This window comes from Anabrus simplex, chromosome X (assembly GCF_040414725.1).
Source record: "Anabrus simplex isolate iqAnaSimp1 chromosome X, ASM4041472v1, whole genome shotgun sequence".
Taxonomy (NCBI): domain Eukaryota; kingdom Metazoa; phylum Arthropoda; class Insecta; order Orthoptera; family Tettigoniidae; genus Anabrus; species Anabrus simplex.
Window position 1 is genome coordinate 142,279,204 of NC_090279.1, and position 23,163 is coordinate 142,302,366.

The 23,163-nt window shown below is 40.2% G+C and overlaps 1 protein-coding gene across 1 annotated transcript in view; it reads left to right on the forward strand.

Annotated features, from left to right (window-relative positions):
* Positions 1-23,163, forward strand: part of LOC136886371 (alpha-tocopherol transfer protein-like) — a 133,507-nt gene that overhangs the window by 82,264 nt on the left and 28,080 nt on the right. The window contains exons 3-4 of the mRNA XM_067159116.2: positions 7,612-7,768; positions 19,085-19,337. Of these exons, the coding sequence (XP_067015217.2) occupies positions 7,612-7,768; positions 19,085-19,337 (410 nt within the window). The remainder of the gene's footprint in view (positions 1-7,611; positions 7,769-19,084; positions 19,338-23,163) is intronic.

The following is a 23,163-nucleotide window of genomic DNA, read 5'->3' on the forward strand; positions in this document are numbered from 1 at the left end:
TCAGCAAAGAGGATGCATCTGGATGTGCTAGGAGTAAGTGATATTCGGGTAAGGGGAGATAACGAGGAAGAGATAGGAGATTATAAAGTGTACTTTATGGGTGTTAGAAAGGGAAGGGCAGAGTCTGGGGTAGGGCTCTTTATCAGGAATACTATTGCACGCAACATAGTTTCTGTTAGGCACGTAAATGAGCGAATTATGTGGGTAGATTTGTCAGTTGGAGAAATTAGGACAAGAATTGTGTCCGTGTATTCACCATGTGAGGGTGCAGATGAGGATGAAGTTGACAAGTTTTATGAAGCAGTGAGTGACATCGTGGTCAGGGTCAACAGCAAGGATAGAATAGCGCTAATGGGCGATTTCAGTGCGAGAGTTGGGAATAGAACTGCAGGATACGAAAGGGTGATTGGTAAATGTGGGGAAGATATGGAAGCTAATGGGAATGGGAAGCGTTTGCTGGACTTCTGTGCCAGTAAGGGTTTAGCTGTAATGAATACATTCTTCAAGCTTAAGGCTATTCACCGCTACACATGGGAGGCTAGGGGTACCAGATCCATAATAGACTATATCTTAACCGATTTCGAATTCAGAAATTCTGTTAGGAATGTATGAGTTTTTCGCGGATTTTTCGATGATACAGACCACTATCTGATCTGTAGTGAACTAAGTACCTCTAGGCCTAGTTTAGATTAAGTGAAATCTGTCTGCAAACGAATAAGGGTAGAAAAATCTCCAGGACTAGGAAGTTAGACAGAAGTACATGGACATGATTAGTGAGAAGTTCCGAACAGTAGACAGTAAGCAGGTTCAGGTATATAGAAACTGAATGGGTGGAATACAGGGATGCTATAGTAGAAACAGCAAGGGAATGCCTAGGAACAACTGTGTGTAAAGATGGGGAGAAAGCGAACATCTTGGTTGAATGATGAAGTGAGAGCAGCTTGTAAACGTAAAAAGAAGGCTTATCAGAAATGGCTCCAAACAAGGGCCGAGGCAGACAGGGATTTGTACGTAGATGAAAGAAACAGAGAGAAACAAATAGTTGTTGAATCCAAAAAAAGTCGTGGGAAGATTTTGGTAATAACCTGGAAAGGCTATCTCAAGCAGCTGGGAAATCTTTCTGGACAGTAATAAAGAATCTTAGGAAGGGAGGGAAAAAGGAAATGAACAGTGTTTTGAGTAATTCAGGTGAACTCATAATAGATCCCAGGGAATCACTGGAGAGGTGGAGGGAATATTTTGAACATCTTCTCAATGTAAAAGGAAATCTTCCTGGTGGTGTTGCAAACAGTGAAGCTCATGGGGAGGAGGAAAATGATGTTGGTGAAATTATGCTTGAGGAAGTGGAAAGGATGGTAAAAAAAACTCCATTGTCATAAGGCAGCAGGAATAGATGAAATTAGACCTGAAATGGTGAAGTATAGTGGGAAGGCAGGAATGAAATGGCTTCATAGAGTAGTACAATTAGCGTGGAGTGTTGGTAAGGTACCTTCAGATTGGACAAAAGCAGTAATTGCACCTATCTATAAGCAAGGGAACAGGAAGGATTGCAAGAACTATCGAGGTGTCTCTTTGATTAGTATACCAGGCAAAGTATTCACTGGCATCTTGGAAGGGAGGGTGCGATCAGTCGTTGAGAGGAAGTTGGATGAAAACCAGTGTGGTTTCAGACCACAGAGAGGCTGTCAGGATCAGATATTCAGTATGCGCCAGATAATTGAAAAATGCTACGAGAGGAATAGGCAGTTGTGTTTATGTTTCGTAAATCTAGAGAACGCATATGACAGGGTACCGAGGGAAAAGATGTTCACTATACTAGGGGACTATGGAATTAAAGGTAGATTATTAAAATCAATCAAAGGCATTTATGTTGACAATTGGGCTTCAGTGAGAATTGATGGTAGAATGAGTTCTTGCTTCAGGGTACTTACAGGGGTTAGACAAGGCTGTAATCTTTCACTTTTGCTGTTCGTAGCTTACATGGATCATCTGCTGAAAGGTATAAAATGGCAGGGAGGGATTAAATTAGGTGGAAATGTAGTAAGCAGTTTGGCCTATGCGACTTGACGACTTGGTCTTAATGGCAGACTGTGCCGAAAATCTGCAGTCTAATAGTCTAATATCTTGGAGCTTGAAAATAGGTGCAATGAGTATGGTATGAAAGTTAGCCTCTCGAAGACTAAATTGATGTCAGTAGGTAAGAAATTCAACAGAATTGAATGTCAGATTGGTGATACAAAGCTAGAACAGGTCGATAATTTCAAGTATTTAGGTTGTGTGTTCTCCCAGGATGGTAATATAGTAAGTGAGATTGAATCAAGGTGTAGTAAAGCTAATTCAGTAAGCTCGCAGTTGCGATCAGCAGTATTCTGTAAGAAGGAAGTCAGCTCCCAGACGAAACTATCTTTACATCGGTCTGTTTTCAGACCAACTTTGCTTTACGGGAGCGAAAGCTGGATGGACTCAGGATATCTTATTCATAATTTAGAAATAACAGACATGAAAGTAGCAAGAATGATTGCTGGTACAATCATGTGGGAACAATGGCAGGAGGGTATTCGGAATGAGGAGATAAAGGCTAATTTAGGAAAGAACTCGATGGATGAAGCTGTACGCATAAACCGGCTTCGGTGGTGGGTTCATGTGGGGTGAATGGAGGAGGATAGGTTACCTAGAAGGGTAATGGACTCTGCTATGGAGGGAGACCAAGACGACGATGGTTAGACTCGGTTTCTGACGATTTAAAGATAAGAGCTATAGAATTAAATGAGGTCACAACGCTAGTTGCAAATCGAGGATTGTGGCGACGTTTAGTAAATTCTCAGAGCTTGCAGACTGAACGCTGAAAGGCATAACAGTCTATAATGATAATGTATGTATGTATGTATGTGTGTAAAAATTATACATGAGTCTGTGAGACTGTGCCAGCACTCAAGTCACAAGTGCTGCAAGGTTAATATCATTTAAGAATATAAAAACGGGCTGTAGATAACTTTGCAAGGAGAAGTACAGACCAGAATATCAACATTGTTGACGTCCTTGTTACTGATATTTAACAGAAAGTATTTGCATCGAGTACTTTTCTCGCAAAAAGGCGGAAGGTCACCTTCAGGAGGCCGTGAGCGTGCTTAATGCGCAACGAGCTTTGGAACACCAAGAGACGAGAAATATTATTGAACTAGTGTAGCTAGTACACTCTAGTATGATCATGGGTCATCAGTCCATTGATTAGCTTGACGCAGCCCTCCATGTCACCCTATCCTGTGCCAACCTTTTCATTTCCACGTAACTACTACATCCTACATCTACTGTAATCTGTTTGTCATATTCATAACTTAATCTACCTATACCGTTCTTACCGCTTATACTTCCCTCAAAAAACCTAACTGAACAAGCACCGAGCTCGATAGCTGCAGTCGCTTAAGTGCGGCCAGTATCCAGTATTCGGGAGATACTAGGTTCGAACCCCACTGTCGGCAGCACTGAAAATGGTTTTCCGTGGTTTCCCATTTTCACACCAGGCAAATGATGGGGCTGTACCTTAATTAAGGCCACGGCCGCTTCCTTCCCATTCCTAGCCCTGCCCTGTCCCATCGTCGCCATAAGACCTATCTGTGTCGGTGCGACGTAAAGCAACTAGCAAAAAAAAAAATCTGAACAAGCCTTGGATGTCTTTAAAGATGTGTCCTATCATTCTCTCTCTTCTTCTGGTCAATCGCTTTCAAATCACTCTCCTCTCTTTCTTTCTTTCTTTCTTTCTTTCTTTCTTTCTTTCTTCATCCGTTCACCCTCCAGGGTTGGTTTTTCCTCGGACTCACTGAGGTGGATGACCAGTACCTCGCCAAGGCACCCTCACCAACTATGCTAAACAGAAGCCTTGTGGGTGTATGGGAAGAGGGAAAGAAGCGAGCGTGGCCTTAAGTTAGGTACCATCCCGGCATTTGCCTGGAAGAGAAGTGCGAAACCAAGGGAATCTAACCCCTCTTCTCTACTAAGTTGACCTCCTGAGGCTGAGTGGACCCTGTTTTAGCATTCGTACGACTTTTCAAAGCGGGAATCGAACCCGGGCCTTCTGGGTTGGCAGCTAATCTCATGCTAACCACTACACCACAGAGGCAGGCAACATTCTCCTATCTTTAAACATGCTTCAATCCGCTCATCTTACCTTCAGCATTCTTCTGTGACACCACATTTCATGAGCTTCTATTCTCGTTCTTTTGAGCTACTTCTCATCCATGTTTCACTTCCACACAATGCCACGCTCCAGATGAAAGTCTTCAAGAACTTGTTTCTTATTCCTATACCAATGTCTGCAGTGAGCAAATTTCTTTTCTTAAGACTAGTTTTCCTTCCTTGTGTTAGTCTGCATTTTATGTCCTCCTAATTTCTGCCATCTACAGTTATTCTACCACATAAGTAACAACATTCATCTACTTCCTTTAAGACGTCATATCCTAATCTAATTTTTCCGAGGGAAAACTAACCCTTGACAGTAAATGGATTAAGAAAGAAAGAAAGAAAGAAAGAAAGAAGGAAAGAATTATGTATAGAGCAAGGATATTTAAGCAGCAATAGTTAGAACTCAAAGTAGTTTGTTTAGTAACAAATGTCGTCCAGTCCTCTCTTCCATTATGTAGCGAGAGTAATATCAATTCTAAGTTCTATTAGGCTGAACCCCTAATATGTTATGCAAACCTTATGGCAGAGCTGTTGTCCGGGCTAGGCTGTACTTGTTACACTCCTTAATACGTTTGCATTCTAACCTATAATGCCCAGGCCTAAATGTCCGGCTCCATGGCTGAATGGTTACCGTGCTGGCCTTTGGTCACAGGGGTCCCGGATTCGATTCCCGGCAGGGTCCGGAATTTTAACCATAATTGGTTAATTTCACTGCCACGGGGGCTGGGCGTATGTGTCATCTTCATCATCATTTCATCCTCATCACGACGCGCAGATCGCCTACGGGAGTCAAACCGAAAGACCTGCACCTGGCGAGCCAAACATGTCCTCGGACACTCCAGGCACTAAAAGCCATACACCATTTAATTTCAATGCCTAAATATTTGGCTACTAATTATGAGATATTCAAAAGTGACACTTAGCACTTATGAAGGCCTTAGTGAGTCTAAAATGTTAATAATAGTCGAAAAATGTGGCTAAGGGGACTATATAGGAATAATAATAATAATTTCTTGTGGTTATTTCTAGCCGAGTGCAGCCCTTGTAAGACAGATCCCCCGATGAGGGTGAGCGGCATCTGCCATGTGTAGGTAACAGCAAAAACACACAGCCCCAGAGCTATGAGAGTTAACCAATGAAGGTAAAATACCCCGACACGGCCGGGAATCGAACCCGTGACCCTCTGAACCGAAGGCCAGTACGCTGATCATTCAGCCAACGAATAAGGGTCAGAGAGAAAAACATGACGAGAACCGTTGTTTACTTTTGCTGGGAAATAATGGAAGAGGTGCATCTATTGAGAGTTTGTAGGGAGACGGAGTAAAATATCTAGGAAGAGAATATCAAGAAAAAGTACAAAGAGAGAAAGAATTCTACACAATTGTTAAATTATTGAATGAGGAATGGATTGCACTGGAAAGAACTGCAAAATTTGTTTGTATTCTAAAAAGTATGAGACAAAAAGAAATGAGAAAAAATAAAGCAAGCAGTAAGGAAAGTAAGGAAGGATAAGAGACGGAATTACTTGTAGATTTAAATATAATATTAAATGTAGCAATAGATAAATTGTTGTTCTGCAGTGTCGTTATTATTTTTTCCTTAAGTTAAATATTAAACTGCGTGAGAATTCAGTAAAGGCACTCAGTCATTCTTTCAGTTACTCAGTTCATTCAAAAGGCACTTTATGATTGTAGGGTAACACTATAAACACCGAAGAGACAATTAAGCACTAATACAATTTAGAGAGGGTAAGATACATGTGTGTCTTAGACTGTATAACTCTGTTAACGTCTAGGACAAAATAAGTAAACTTTAAAGAAAAAAGAAATTACAATTTAGAAATTAGATTAAAATAGTGGTCCGCCTCTGTGGTGTAGTTGTTAGTGTGATTAGCTTCCACCCCCGAAGGCCCGGTATCGATTCCCGGTTCTGCCACGACATTTGAAAAGTGGTACGAGGGCTGGAACGGGGTCCACTCAGTCTCGGAAGGTCAACTGAATAGAGGTGGGTTCGATTCCCATCTCAGCCATCCTGCAAGTGGTTTTCCGTGGTTTCCCACTTCTCTTCCAAGCAAATGCCGGGATGGTACCTAACTTAAGGTCACGCCGCTTTCTTCCCTCTTCCTAGCCTATCCCTTCCAATCTTCCCATCCCCCCGAAAGGATCTTTGTTCAGGATAGCAGGTGAGGACGCCTCGGCGAAGTACTGGTCATCCTCGCCGGTTGTATCTCACGACCCAGAGTCTGAAGTTCCAGGACACTACCCTTGCAGCGGTAGAGGTGGGATCCCTCGCTGAGTCCGAGGAATAAACCGACCTTGGAGGGTAAACAGATAAAGAAGAAGAAGAAGTTTGAAGTAGCTAACCAAGTCCGACTCGTTGGCTGAATGGTCAGCGTACTGGCCTTCGGTTCGGAGGGTATCGGGTTCGATTTCCGGCCGGGTCAGAGATTTTAATCGCTTCTGATTAATACTTATGGGTCGGGGACTGGCGGTATGTGTCCGTCCCAACACTCTCCTCTTCATATTCAGACAATACACCACACTACCAACCACCACAGAAACACGCAATAGTGATTACATCCTTCCATACAGGGTTGGCGTCAGAAAGGGCATCCTGCCGTAAAACACAGGGTCAAAACCATATGTGCGACGCAGTTCGCACCCGCGACCCCACAGGTGTGGGAAAAGCGGTGGGAAATGAAGGATAAGAAGAAGAAGAAGATAAGGCTGAAATAATTAACAAGTTTAATTGTAATTTTTAATGTTGTAATATGAATGTAAAAAAAACACATTTTTTATTACAATGAATGGTTACTCCCTCGTAATTTTCATGTGATTCGAAACTAGGGGAGGGGAGTGTTCTGTTCTACTCTCTTCTATTCTATTCGAAGAAAATGTAGTAAGCCGGGCTGAGTGGCTCAGACGGTTAAGGCACTGGCCTTCTGAACCCAACTTGGCAGGTTCGATCCTGGCTCAGTCCGGTGGTATTTGAAGGTGCTCAAATACGTCAGCCTCGTGTCGGTAGATTTACTGGCACGTAAAAGAACTCCCGAGGTACTAAATTCCGGCACCTCGGCGTCTCCAAAAACCGTAAAAGAGTAGTTAGTGAGACGTAAAGCAAATAACATTATTATTATTATTATTATTATTATTATTATTATTATTATTATTATTATTATTATTATTATTATTATTATTATTATTATTATTATTATTATTATTATTATTATTATTATTATTATTATTATTATTATTATTATGAAAATGTAGTAATAGTCCCCCTGGCTCCTGTCGTTAAGTCAATCAGAGACTGCTGCGACCATTTTAATTTAAATCTCACTTTAACTGTTTTTTTCCTCAGGTTCAATACTTATTTTCTATTCTGTATGGCCCATTGTTCAGTGACTAAGAGCTCTATTTTGGCTGCCCCCAGACCAGGACTTGGTGCTGTTCCTCCACAGCTGCTACTTCAGAGTGGAGCCGGCCAAAAACACCTTGGACACTTACTTCACGGTAAGGACACATGTACCAGAGTACTTCTCCAAGAGGGACCCAGACGAGCCGGGGATCAAGCAAGCTTGTAATGTTACGTGAGTACTACAAAACGTTCTGTCTCATACTACTAAAAATATACAATTATCCAATTCTCTAAATTGTGCCGAAAGTTGTAGGGCTAAAGGACCCGAAAAAGTTTCAAATTGTGAGTCTTGGAGAGCTCTATCAAACTAGCAAACATTTCGAAAGACACTTCCGTCCTAAGTACAGTTTCGGAAGAACAGCCGAAAATTGCTTGGTTTTTTACTCGTCTTCTTTTGATTCAAAACCTAGCCAAATTAACTTATGTACATCACTCTTCTTGTACAATGTTATTTGGTTCACTACCATTGGGGTGTTTCATGATTATTTAAAATTCCCAAACCGAATCTAGTTATAAGGGCTTAAGTGAAACTCTGCATTGACTCACATTAGCGCTCGTAGTGGTGCTTAAGTGAAACAATACATTGACTCACATTAGCACTCATAGCGGTGCTTAAGTGAAACTCTGCATTGACTCACATTAGCACTCATAGTGGTGCTTAAGTGAAACAATGCATTGACTCACATTAGCACTCATAGTGGTGCTTAAGTGAAACAATGCATTGACTCACATTAGCACTCATAGCGGTGCTTAAGTGAAACTCTGCATTGACTCACATTAGCACTCATAGTGGTGCTTAAGTGAAACAATGCATTGACTCACATTAGCACTCATAGTGGTGCTTAAGTGAAACAATGCATTGACTCACATTAGCGCTCGTAGTGGTGCTTAAGTGAAACAATACATTGACTCACATTAGCACTCATAGCGGTGCTTAAGTGAAACTCTGCATTGACTCACATTAGCACTCATAGTGGTGCTTAAGTGAAACAATGCATTGACTCACATTAGCACTCATAGTGGTGCTTAAGTGAAACAATGCATTGACTCACATTAGCACTCATAGCGGTATTTAAGTGAAACAATGCATTGACTCACATTAGCACTCATAGTGGTGCTTAAGTGAAACAATACATTGACTCATATTAGCGCTCGTAGTGGTGCTTAAGTGAAACAATGCATTGACTCACATTAGCACTCGTAGTGGTGCTTAAGTGAAATAATACATTGACTCACATTAGCACTCATAGTGGTGCTTAAGTGAAACAATGCATTGACTCACATTAGCACTCATAGCGGTATTTAAGTGAAACAATGCATTGACTCACATTAGCACTCGTAGTGGTGCTTAGGTGAAACAATACATTGACTCATATTAGCGCTCGTAGTGGTGCTTAAGTGAAACAATGCATTGACTCACATTAGCACTCGTAGTGGTGCTTAAGTGAAATAATACATTGACTCATATTAGCGCTCGTAGTGGTGCTTAAGTGAAGCAATGCAGTGATTCACATTAGCGCTCGTAGTGGCGCTTAAGTGAAACAATGCATTGTCTCACATTAGCCCTCGTAGTGGCGCTTAAGTGAAACAATGCATTGACTCACATTAGCGCTCGCAATGGTGCTTAAGTGAAACAATGCATTGACTCACATTAGCGCTCGCAATGGTGCTAAAGTGAAGCAATGCATTGACTCACATTAGCGCTCGTAGTGGCGCTTAAGTGAAACAATGCATTGTCTCACATTAGCCCTCGTAGTGGCGCTTAAGTGAAACAATGCATTGACTCACATTAGCGTTCGCATTGGTGCTTAAGTGAAACAATGCATTGACTCACATTAGCACTCATAGTGGTGCTTAAGTGAAACAATGCATTGACTCACATTAGCGTTTGCATTGGTGCTTAAGTGAAACAATGCATTGACTCACATTAGCACTCATAGCGGTATTTAAGTGAAACAATGCATTGACTCACATTAGCGCTCGTAGTGGCGCTTAAGTGAAACAATGCATTGACTCACATTAGCGTTCGCAATGGTGCTTAAGTGAAGCAATGCATTGACTCACATTAGCGCTCGTAGTGGTGCTTAAGTGAAACAATGCATTGACTCACATTAGCACTCAGAGTGGTGCTTAAGTGAAACAATGCATTGACTCACATTAGCGTTCGCATTGGTGCTTAAGTGAAACAATGCATTGACTCACATTAGCACTCATAGCGGTATTTAAGTGAAACAATGCATTGACTCACATTAGCACTCGTAGTGGTGCTTAAGTGAAACTCTGCATTGACTCACATTAGCACTCATAGTGGTGCTTAAGTGAAACAATGCATTGACTCACATTAGCACTCGTAATGGTGCTTAAGTGAAACAATGCATTGACTCACATTAGCACTCATAGTGGTGCTTAAGTTAAGCAATGCATTGACTCACATTAGCGCTCGTAGTGGTGCTTAAGTGAAACAATGCATTGACTCACATTAGCGCTCGTAGTGGTGCTTAAGTGAAACAATGCATTGACTCACATTAGCACTCGTCATGTCACAAGATAGCTCCATCTATTAAGATCTACGTCTAGCAATATGACAGCTGATCCAGCACACAACATTCCCATCCCATGTCACAAGATAGCACCACCAATTAAGATCTAGGTCCAACACTATGGGAATGATCCAGCACACAACATTCCCACGTCATGTCACATGATAGTACCACCTGTGAAGATATACAATATGTCAGCTGATCCAGCACCACGACATTCCCTTACCATGTCACAAGATAGCACCACCTATCATGATCTACGTCCAATAATATGGCAGCTGATCCAGCACCACAACATTCCCATGCCATGTCACAAGGTAGCCCCACCTATTAAGATCTGCAGTACGTCCTACAATATGGCAGCTGATCCAGCGCTCAACATTCTCATGCCTTTCACAAGATAGCACCACCTATCAGGTTCTACTTACAAGAATATTGCAGATGATCCAGCACACAACATTCCCATGTCATGTCACAAAATAGCTTCAACTATCAAGATCTACGTCCAATAAAATGATCGCTGATTTAGCACAAAATTTCCGTGAACAAATTGTAATTCTTCCGATTACTTCTTTATAATAACAAACCACACTTCCCTTTGCAAAAATCAAGTGATCAAAAATATGTCTCCCTCTCATGGCCATCTATCAATACTGCTAATTTCAGATGGCAATCAGCCATGATACATAACCTGCACGGCTTCTAGGTAACACTGTCTGACCATCCATCCATACCTTACAACACAACCTGCACGCTTGCTAGTTAACACTGTCTGACCATCCATCCATACCTTACAACACAACCTGCACGGTTGCTAGGTAACACTGTCTGACCATCCATCCATACCTTACAACACAACCTGCACGCTTGCTAGTTAACACTCTCTGACCATCCATCCATATCTTACAACACAACCTGCACGCTTGCTAGTTAACACTGTCTGACCATCCATCCATACCTTACATCACAGCCTGCACGGTTGCTAGGTAACACTGTCTGACCATCCATCCATACCTTACAACACAGCCTGCACGGTTGCTAGCTAACACTGTCTGACCATCCATCCATACCTTACAACACAACCTGCATGGTTGCTAGGTAACACTGTCTGACCATCCATCCATACCTTACAACACAGCCTGCACGGTTGCTATGGTGACACATCCGTCACACAATTTGTCGTGTTACTTTACACAAATGTTGTGATGAACTCCAGCCATAACACATATTTATGTCAAAATTCTGATGCCTTTTGTGACTTTACCGTGTGTAAGGGGTTTGCTGTGATCTGGACGAAACGCCAGTCAAAGACAAAGGATTTTACTATTATTATTAACTAGCAAATGTACCCGTGCTTCGCTACGGTATTCTACATTGTATACGAATTTCTCCGTAAATTACTGTACAGGCAGTGAGTAAGACTATATTAAATTGCACCGACAAACGGACTTCACCAACAGACGACTCGTTCAGTGTTCTACATGGTTGGTCTTATGACATTTTCTCGTATCTCCTATATTTATGGGTTAGATTCAGTTATTCATTGAATGGAGTGAAATTTGGTACAGTTTTCACTTACTACTTTATTTTTTTGATACTCGTGTGACCCTGGAATCATAAAATTGTGCGAAATTATGGCCACTGGTCATGTCAATGTGCGTGCCCAATCTCATGATTGCATCTTTCCTATAAGTGTGCCAAATGATAACATAAGTTACAAAATTAACTTGAACTCGAGAAATGCAGTACTCTTTAACGAATAAGGGATAGAGATACGACAAAATGTCATAGGCCCAAAGTTGTAGATCTCTCCAAATTGAAACGCTATCTTTTGTGATACGACTTAAGGTTTAGCCACCAATTATTCCGAAAGGGAAGTCTGCACCATCATTAAAATTGCATCCATATTCCGGTATTCTCCGGGGCCAAAAGTTATACACTTGCATAGCCTGGAAGATGTGTTTCCTCCAAGAAAAGATTGTCCAGGTTTCGGGATTAGCACTCGCATACATACGAAGTAATTAAGTAAGGAAGTAATACATCTGAGAAAGTTGAAATTAATAGAAAATAGGATTATAACTGAGGACATCCGGATGACGACAAATATGTAAATTCCAAGTGAATGTATTGGAAAATCAAATTCCCCTCAATAAATTATGCTGGTATGAGTTATGGATATAAGAAAGCGGTAACAGGGGAGAAATTTAGGCGCAGGGATTCCTGGGTAAACAGATAAGAAGATGACTAATGGTGTTATTAATTGAGCTATTCGAGGACGGTTATAACCTCCAACGATATTCCGCCAATATCCCGCAGAATGTCCGATTGACACCTCTTTCTTTCTATTCAAGGAACAACCACGCATTTACAGGAATTATGACGATGGCAATACATTACTTCCCTGGTAGCATGCAGTCAGAGACGTAGCCATGGTAATCTGTAGGTTTGTTGTCGGTCTGTCGGTCACTCAATGCAGAGCATGATACCCGCAGAAAATAGTAAATTTCTCGATCATTTGAAGAGTAAGGTAAATTATGAACATAACGAAAGTTGTTTATAATGAAGATGCGTTTCACATACGGTCCACGGAGTTTACAGAAAATCAATCAGAAAACTAATTATCCGGAAACAAAAGTCTGCACCGCCGTTAAATTACATCCATATTTCGATATTTTTCGGGGCTAAAAGTCATACATTTGCATAGCTTAGAATATTTCCTCAAAGAAAAGAGTGTCCAGCTTTCGGGATTACCACTCGCTTACATACGGAGTAATTAAGCAAGAAAATAATACAGCTAAGAAAGCTGACATTAATAGAAAATGGATTATAACTGAGGATAGCTTCAAGTGATATATCCGGTTGCCAATGTATTGGAAAATCAAATGCCCCTCAATAAATTATGCTGGTGTGAGTTATGGATATAAGAAAGCAATAACAGAGGAGAAATTTAGGTTCAGGGATTCTTAGGTAAACAGATAAGAAGAGTAATGGTGTTATTACTTGAGCTATACGAGGACGGATATAACCTCCAACGATATTCCGTCAATATCCCGCAGAATGGCCGATTGACACCTCTCTTGCCTTCTACCCAAGGAACAACCACGAATTTAAAGGCATGGTGAGGAAAATGGCAATACGTTACTTCTCTGCTGGCATGCAGTCAGAGACGTTGCTATGGTAACCTGTAGGTTCGTTGTCGATCTGACGATCACTCAATGCAGAGCATGATACCCGCAGAAAATTGTAAATTTCTCCATGATTTGAAGAGTAAGGTAAATTATTAACATAACGAAAGTTGTTTATAATGATTATGCGTTCCACATACTGTCCACGGAGTTTACAGAAAATCAATAGTATAAGAGAAAATGGAGGAAAACCGTTCTGGTTTTCCTATAAACCCCCGTATATTCAAAGATTTTAATATGATATGCATATCGAAACATTCCTCGGGATGAGTATAACCTAAATACGAAGTTTGGTAGAGATCCATCCAGCCGTTTCGCCGTGATGGTGGAACAAACAGACAAACAGACAGACACGAAAAATAAAAACCACCGATTCGATCTTGAGTTGACCTTCTTCTTCTTATTATTCTTCTTCAAGTGCTATATCCGGTTGCCCAGACGTCGGCGATTACTCTGGAGAAAGTGTTTCTGTCTTCTGCCAGTCGGAAGAGTCTCTCAGTTGTCTCAATACCGGTCCACTGCTTGATGTTGTGTAACCATGTTATCTCTGGTCTGCCAACTCGCCGTTTGCCCTCTATTTTACCCTGGAGAATGAATTTTATGAAAAATTGGCAAAACAAACGGAATTACTGACAGCGGACGCCCTACAACTTCATTTATATAGATTTTATACAGTCGTATCAGCACACACTTTATTAAAACATAACCGGTTTTCGGACACTAAGGTCCAGCATCAGTGTTAAAATTTAAATTTAATTCCACATGAATGTGTCGTCAAAATTGGTTAAAATGAGTTTAAAACGTAGCCCTGTTGACATCAACATAGGAAGGGCTGGCTTTTCCTCGTGCCCAGGCTGTTGGTCGAGTAGTGACAAACGTTCAGCTTTAAGTTACGTCACCTGAAGGTTGCGTTGGAAGCACCTGATGTTGCGTCAACTCAAGATTGTAAACAAAATGTTGCTTGCGACTGTTTTATTTAAAATTTTATCTGGATCTGCGCCAAAAATATCTCAATGTTTTCACGAGTATTTAATTCAAATCCATAATTAGTCTTAAAAATTAATTTCATGTCCTTTTCGATCCCTAAAAAGTTGTGGTTATTGTTGTAAATGTGTTTCGCAAAAGCTGAATATCTGTTGTACTTTATTGCCTTGAAATATTGTTGATATCTTTGATTTAAGCTTCGCCCAGTTCTTCCTATATAACACATTTTACAGTCGTCACAAGTGAGCCTGTATACTCCCGAATTGGTATATGTCCCTTTTATTGACACTAAGTGCATTATATATATATATGTTCGGATATTTTATTTCTTGTTTGAAAAGCTGTTTTAAGTTGAAATTTCTTAAATATATTCGCGATTTTAAAAACTTGACTTCCAAAATACGTAAATGTTACAAATTGATTACGTTCACACATTTTCTTTCTTTTCTCAAGGGTTTCCTTTTTTCTCCGTTTTCTTTCTTACGTATAATATTGTCTATCATTTCTGAGTTGTAGCGATTTGCTTTATCAATTTGTTTCATTATTCTAATTTCTTTCAGTTTGCAGCTAGTCCCTGCTATGAATAGTGTGAAAATGTTGCTCATAGGGTCGGTTGGTGTATGCATTTCAGTAGGCTTGGCAGACTGATATGTAAAAGCAACTCTGGCTCGGTGAGGAAAGCTACGGGAAACTACCTCACTCCTCATTTCCCTAGTACGCCTCTTCAGTGATGACTAGGCCATCTATGACAGCTGATGGCAGAGCTGTTGAGGATCCCACCAGCGGAATCGCTGACGGACTGAACATACATTGTTTTCATTACTCAGGAGAAGTTTTAATAATCTATTAATATAGCTGTTGTAAGCTGCTCGTTTGTTAGTTCCTGGGTGGTTTGAGTTTTTATTGATGGTGGTGATGACCTGTGTGGGTTTCGTAAAAATATTGAAATCTATCCTATTGTTGGTTTTTGTTAATGTGAGGTCCAAGAAATTTAACTTTTTATCGATTTCTTTCTCCATAGTGAATTTAATGTTGCTGTCAAGCAAATTCAAACAACCAAGAAATGTTTCGGGAGTAATGAGGTCTCCATTTAAAAATACTACCGTGTCGTCAACAGAACCGACCCATAATTTTGTTTCTTTCTAATATGTGTTCAAGATGGTTTTCTCAAGATTATTTGAATAAATATTGGCTAAGAAACCTGATCGTGGACCCCCCATTGGTAAGCCTGTGTTTTGCTGGTAGTACTTCCCGTTGAATGTAAAGTAATAATTTTCTAATATTATACTTAATAAGTTTATCGTTTCGTTAATTTCTATGTGACTTAAGTCTGTCTTCGTTTTTTAAATTTTCTTCTATTAAGTCTATAGTCTCTTTGATAGGAATGTTGGAATACATGTTGGTCTCATCATATGATACCATTATAGTTTCCTCGTTTATTTCTGTTGATTGTGTTTTGGAAATAGCTTCCAAAGAATGCGATATTTAATTGCTATTTTCTAATGTGATGTGGTTTGTAGGTGTTTAAGTAAAAATTTAGATAATTGAAATGTGGGGCTGTTTCGACAATTTCGAGACTTTAAAGTTGGGCACCTTGGGTTCATCGGAACTAATTTTTGTTTCTCTTTTTCGTTTATTATGAACTGCGTGTCCTTTAGGGTTTCTTTTATTTTTGTGTTTAAATTCCTAGTGGGGACCTTCTTTATTTCCTTTATGTTGTTTGTTTCTATGAAATTAATTGTTTTTTGGATGTAGTTATCTTTATTTATGATAACTGTGACGTTACTCTTATCTGCTTTAGTTACAATCAAGTTTTTTTTTTTTAGTTTTTAGATTATTTATTAGTTTTTGGTGTGTACTGTTTTCTTTGTTTTCTTTGATTGGTTTGTTTTTGATGTTTTCAATTTCATTTGCTACTAAGTGTCTTACAGTTTCTTTTTTTATTGTCAGGGACTTTTTGTATAGCTGATTCAGTCTCTGTTATTAGTTGTTTTAATGTGGCATTATTAAGGTTTTGTTTGTCCGACTCGTTGGCTGAATGGTCAGCGTCCTGGCCTTCGGTTCAGAGGGTCCCGGGTTCGATTCCCGGCCGGGTCGGGATTTTAATCGCTTCTGATTAATTCTTCTGGCTCGGGAACTGGGTGTATATGTCCGTGTCAACACTCTCCTCATCATCTTCAGACAACATACTACACTACCAACCACCACAGAAACACGCAATAGTGCTTACATCCCTCCATAGAGGGTTGGCGTCAGGAAGGGCATCCGGCCGTAAAACAGGGCCAAATCCACATGTGCGACACAGTTAAGAAGATTAAGGTTTTCTTTGTGTTTGTGACCTAGTTTTAATAGGTTGGTTTCATTTTGGGTTAGTCCGGCTCGTTGGCTGAATGGTCAGCGTACTGGCCTTCGGTTCAGAGGGTCCCGGGTTCGATTCCCGGCCGGGTCGGGATTTTAATCGCTTCTGATTAATTCTTCTGGCTCGGGAACTGGGTGTATATGTCCGTCCCAACACTCTCCTCATCATCTTCAGACAACATACTACACTACCAACCACCACAGAAACACGCAATAGTGCTTACATCCCTCCATAGAGGGTTGGCGTCAGGAAGGGCATCCGGCCGTAAAACAGGGCCAAATCCACATGTGCGACACAGTTAAGAAGATTAAGGTTTTCTTTGTGTTTGTGACCTAGTTTTAATAGGTTGGTTTCATTTTGGGTTAGTCCGGCTCGTTGGCTGAATGGTCAGCGTACTGGCCTTCGGTTCAGAGGGTCCCGGGTTCGATTCCCGGCCGGGTCGAGGATTATAACCTTCATTGGTTAATTCCATTGGCCCGGGGGCTGGGTGTTTGTGCTCTCCCCAACATCCCTGCAACTCACACACCACACATAACACTATCCTCCACCACAATAACACGCAGTTACCTACAGATGGCAGAAGCCGCCCACCCTCATCGGAGGGTATGACTTGCAAGGGCAGTACTCGGCTAGGCATAGCCACACGAAATTATTATTATTTTGGGTTAAAGGTATGCCCGAAATGTTGACAACAGGTTCACAAAATTTGTGCTCAACCAAATCATTAAAACCATCACATATGTATTTGTTCTTAAGTTTACTTAATTTGTTTTGAATTGTTTTTCGTTTTTTCACATATCTATATCTTATGTATTCATGAATGTGTGCTGCGAGACATGTCCATTCCAGTTTATTGTATGTGGTCATAAGTTGAAGCTGAAGGTGAAACGCTTCTTCATTTAACTGGTCCTTCTTTGCATGTAGGCTCTTGATTTCACTTCTTAACCATGTTGTCCGTGCTATTTTGACGGCTCGTTGACAAGATATTGATGCGTTGTTGCCTTTCAGATTTACACAATTAGGTGTTAAGTTATGCTTTAAGCATTCGTGGTTAAACTTAATGTCCTCATTGATGGTTAATATTTTCAATTTTGTGTTCCTGGATGTTTCTCGACCAATGAATGACGAATTATAATCATTATAAAATATCAAAGCCATTTCTTATTAACGGTGCTGATGTAGTTATTTTTATTATTATTATTTAATTATATACAGTCGTATCAGCACACACTTTATTAAAACATAACCGGTTTTCGGACACTAAGGTCCATAATCAGTGTTAAAATTTAAATTTAATTCCACATGAATGCGTCGTCAAAATTGGTTAAAATGAGTTTAAAATGTAGCCCTGTTGACATCAACATAGGAAGGGCTGGCTTTTCCTCGCGCTCAGGTAAATATATAAATAAAAATGGGTCTCGTTAAATAATTATGCTGATTAAACTAAATATAGAGACATTTACAAATACATATTTATATATTTTACAGGAGGACCTTACATTCTTGAGGTAGAGAATATCTAATTTTAGACAGGAGTGAGTGGATAAGGTCCACAGATTCACCCTCCTCATTAATTGACTTTAATTCCTTCAGTAGCCATGAGTTTGCCGGATAAACAATTCTTACTTTAGACAGATGGAAAATATACCATCGTGTAATGGAATCAACTCCAACAATGCTGATTAGTCCACTCTATTCGTCAGATACTTATAAAGAAGGAGATCATTGACACATCTGTGGCGCGAGTGCAATGTCCTCATACTCATAGTCTCACAAAAAGACTCGTAATTGGACGAAGAGAGAGAAACACCCAAACCTTTGTAGCTGATCCATTTCATGAACTTTATTTTGACTCTTTCCAAGTTATGTACTAAATTCTGCTGAAAAGGTAGCCACACCTCGCAACATTATTCTAACGATGGACTGATCAGAGTGCAAAAAAAAAGTTATTACAGTTGTAGGAGAAATAAATTCGGCACAGTTTCTTTTCAGAAAGCCAAGTAATTTAAACCCTTTGGTAGAAATCTTGTTTAAATGTTTCTCGAAGGAAAAACCGTAATAGTTTGAAAGTGTCACACAAAGATCATTTATTTCATTCTCACGAGCTATTTGAAAATTGCATAAATGATAAGGGTAATTTATTGGTTCCAACTTACGTGAAAATGTAATTGCATTGTATTTTGAACTATTCAAACGGAGTAGCCCCTTTTGACACCAGTTACTTAGGAGTTTTAAGCCAGACTGTAGCAACTTACATTCCAACTCACTATTTGTCACCTTAAATATTTTTATATCTTCAGCATAGAAAAGGCAATTACTGTGATGTAAAAATGTTGTTATATCATTAATGAGTATGAAAAGAAAAGAGGACCCAGTAAAGAGCCTCGACACATTCTATAGCCGTCAACTTCTCTGTGCAGGTGCATTGCCCCGCTGCCGTCGTCCACCCCTGAGGGGTACAAGGTGATGCTGTGCCGCCTCATGGACCTGGACCCCAGTCACTACGACCTCGCTGAGACCATCAAGGTGTTCCTGATGATCTCCGACCTCTGGCAGATGTCTGAGGGCACCGCTCCTGGCTTCGTCATCGCCTTTGACATGGACGGCGTCGCGTTCGGCCACCTGACGAGACTCAGCATCGGGCCTTTTAAGAAGTTCTTCTACTACCTGCAGGTAACACTAGTGACCAACTTCCTCCACTATGGATGGGGACGGTAAAACACATCCACAGTATCCACGGTCTGTTGTAAGACGGAACAAGGGTGCATAGGTTGGCAAGACTGGCACTAACCATGACCACGTGACCGAGACGTCACGACCACGTGGTCTTGTTTACAAACAACGCCACGTGCTTTTGACAGCTGTCAATATGACAGAGACGGACCCTAACCTCACTTTTTTGGACAAGAGAACGTCGCTAACCTCACTGCTGCCATCTTAACTACGTGCTCTACTACTGGCATTGCTTCCACTTACTTCTGTGAGCCTCCTCACTTTTTCATCAATCAGCATTTTGAGCTATGGCCTAGGTGGCAGAGTCCCTATCAGTTCTTTTCCTCGATTTTTGTTTATTTATTTATTTTACGACTTTGTGTGCTCACGGCCCTCTCTTACACCTAACCACAACGTACAGTACATAGTGACATAACTTGAAAGTTAATAAGACAGGATACCGTATCTAGAAACTACCTCATTTAATGGAATAAAATATCTATATATTAAAACAGTTTACTAAAAACAGCTTTGGCAAATCCGTCCGTCCGTTCTACTGGACCAATTTGCTTCCTTTTTGATTTATTCTCTCCGGAAATACTTGCCGGTGAACCATGAGACATTGATAGGTCTCTAAATTCAGCCAACTTTGAGTAATCGTAAAATTAAGTTAAATGATCACCCCAATAATTTCAGGCGAAGCCCTACCTAACCCGCAATACATTCTGAACTTGCTAAGTGACTAACACTTTCATTAATATTCTGATATATGTGATTGTCGTTCTTAGTAATGTCATGGGAAACAGCCATGTCTGATTACTACCTCTCAAGCCAGAAAGTATACACTTCTGATCACGAAAGAATACTATTCCCTGCTAGATACTTTTTGATTCCCTAACCTTTCCCAACTTCCAGGTGGCAGAGCGTTCCTGATAACTTACATGCTGCTGAGAGAAAAAGTCTACGTACAAACAGACCCCATCATGAAATACTCCTTAGACATTATCTGGGAACACCCATTAAAAGATAACCCAGCTACACTAGAAAGAGTGAAGTCTATATATTTTAAGCAAGTTCTCTGCCTGGCAAGAACTCTCCTTTCGAGACTATCCTATGAGCTCACAAGACAAGCGTTCTATATAGAAGAACTGAGATTAAAAATACTGTTACGGGGTTACCGTGGTGGACAGAGGTGACATAAGATGCGGGCCCGAATGGGTCTATCTAAAACAGTCAAAAGATTAATTGAGAACTTTAAAATTAGCGTTATATTTATTTTCTAGATTATCTTTTGGATTTTTTTTCAAACACAAACTTTATAATTCAGGTACAAATGTTAATACGATAGGGTAACAATTTTAGAATATCGAATAACAACAACCTTGAGCTTGAACCTCCCTAATACATTCTCCATGAGCGTTGCGGATTCTTTAAAAAACAGTCAAGGAGACGAACCTCGCATTTCCTTTTACAGAGTATTCAAAGTGTACAATGTTTCAAGAGCCCCTTTGCTCCACAAAATTACCTAGGAGACTACCCCCAAATATTATACCACACCGCCCTTCCGAAGGCACCATTTAACCATTACAGAGAAGGAACGGGTTTGCTCTATTCAAATTTTGTACTTGGGAACCTAGGTCCAGAAAGGTCTAAGGCACAATCTACATTTTACAATTCAGACAGTATTCACTGTCTTAGATGCTCAACAGTCCAACCTCTTAACATAAACGAATGAAATTGAATTTTACAGGAGTATCAAATATCCATTCTACCGGGCCTTTGTGGAAAACAACAGGTTAATGTTCTTGGCCCAAAAATCAAAATTATATGAAAGCGGACACTTGCACTCCTTGAAATTTTCAATTAAAAGTTTTAAACCCTATTTGGGCTTCTGGCCCGAAGTTACAGAGGCCAATCCTAAACTACCGATGTGACTAGACAGAAATTACAAGGATTTCAAACTGAAACAGGTTACAAAATCACAGACACCTCAAAATCAAGTTGATTGGGAACGCAAGAGGGTATCACACTCTTTATTCCCTGATTTCGGCTAAGTTCTATTAAATTGTTTGAAAGTTACATTTTAGAAAATTAAAGTTACATTAGTAGAGATTGGAAACCTCAACCTCGAGCTAGCTTTCAAAGACTATGACTTAAATATGACTGCCATTACCTCGAGATGGACGAGGCTCCCCGTCTCCTTCACTAACACACACACTACACTGGAGCGATGAATAAGACCAGTTGGTCGAAAATGTACCTGCGTTTATACCCGAGAGGAAGGTTCTAGAGAGCTCTGATCTAAAGCCCGACACACACCCAATTCTTATTGGGTAATTAAATAGATAGAAGTTAGCTGTAATTGGTTCAAAAATAAATATACAAAATTTTGTATTGGGCAGCATCCAAAGTTGGCGGGAAGAGATAGAAGTGTTGTCAACTTTAACATTCCAAAAACAAAGAACAACCAATTAAATTTAGTAAACCTTAAAATAACAAATTGCTTTGCAATCTTAATAGTCCCTCTTCACACCAGATGGCATAACATTTTTTCGCTAGAGAGATCTGTAAAGAAAAATTCAAACTTCTTGCGCTAGTAGTTGCGAGTTATAGTTTTAAGATGGCATTTTCCAAGACGCTTCATTTAATTGAACGGGGTTGGTGTACCTCCCGGTACAAATATCACTGCCTTCTACGGCACAATACCAAACTTTACGTCAAGAACTGCAGGATAAAAAAAGGGAATATATGGGTAGATATTTTACCGAACAGACGGCATGATGACGTAAGACTGGATGAATTCTGACTATGAATTGCGCCATATCATAACACGTTTCTTATTAAATGTTCATAAGACCATTGAAAATGGAGGCAAAGCAATACGACTACTGTGGAGTAGGACGAGTTCTCTAGTAGTATTATTATAGTTATTTTGTTAATGATTAATTACCTGACAATAGCTCTACACCATATTTCTTCTCATTCGCTCTACAAGCTGTTCACGTATTTAAGAGGAAATCTCGACAAGACTGAAGTGGTATTACGTATAATGAAAGGGGGAGTGTTCCATAGCCTTGCTCCAGAACAAAACTCCTGAGGGAGCAATGTAACTATGCCGCATAGCGCTGTAAGAAAATAATCGGAGCACTTCGGAAGACTTCGGTGAGGGAGCTTTAGTTTCAAGCTGTGGCTCGTCATGTCGGGAGAGCGCTGCTGCAGTGAATCTTGTGAACGGGACATTGTCTAAGAGATAGCTAAAGGTTTCTGCATGCGCGGTCTTTTCAAGTACTAAATTGACAGAGTAGCAGCAGTTTAAATACTGCCGCTAGATGTCAGGCTATCCCTCAATTCCTCAGCCCGATTCAAATTGGCATTACAAGAATAACTTGCATATAAAAGCATTTTTTCATCATCTTTATGTCATCATTACCACCATTCCACTGCATTCTTTGAAGAAGCAGGCGACTCGGAATGCCTGCTTTGCTGTAGAGACGAATTCTCTCCAAGGTCTCGGACTCTCCACTAAAGCACATTAGAACGATAAAAACGTTACGTTTTGAGTTAAAAAGTTGTATTTCTATGACGTTTAATCAAGAAAAAAGAAGTTTATCACACAGTAATTCAAGAAGAGCTCATACGAGTCAGATCGTTGCGACTGGAAAGTTCAAGTCCTAGTTGAAATGAAAATACTCAATAGTGTGCGTATATATATTTACTTTACGTCGCACTGACACAGATAGGTCTTATGGCTACGATGGGATAGGAAAGGGGTAGGGGTGGGAAGGAA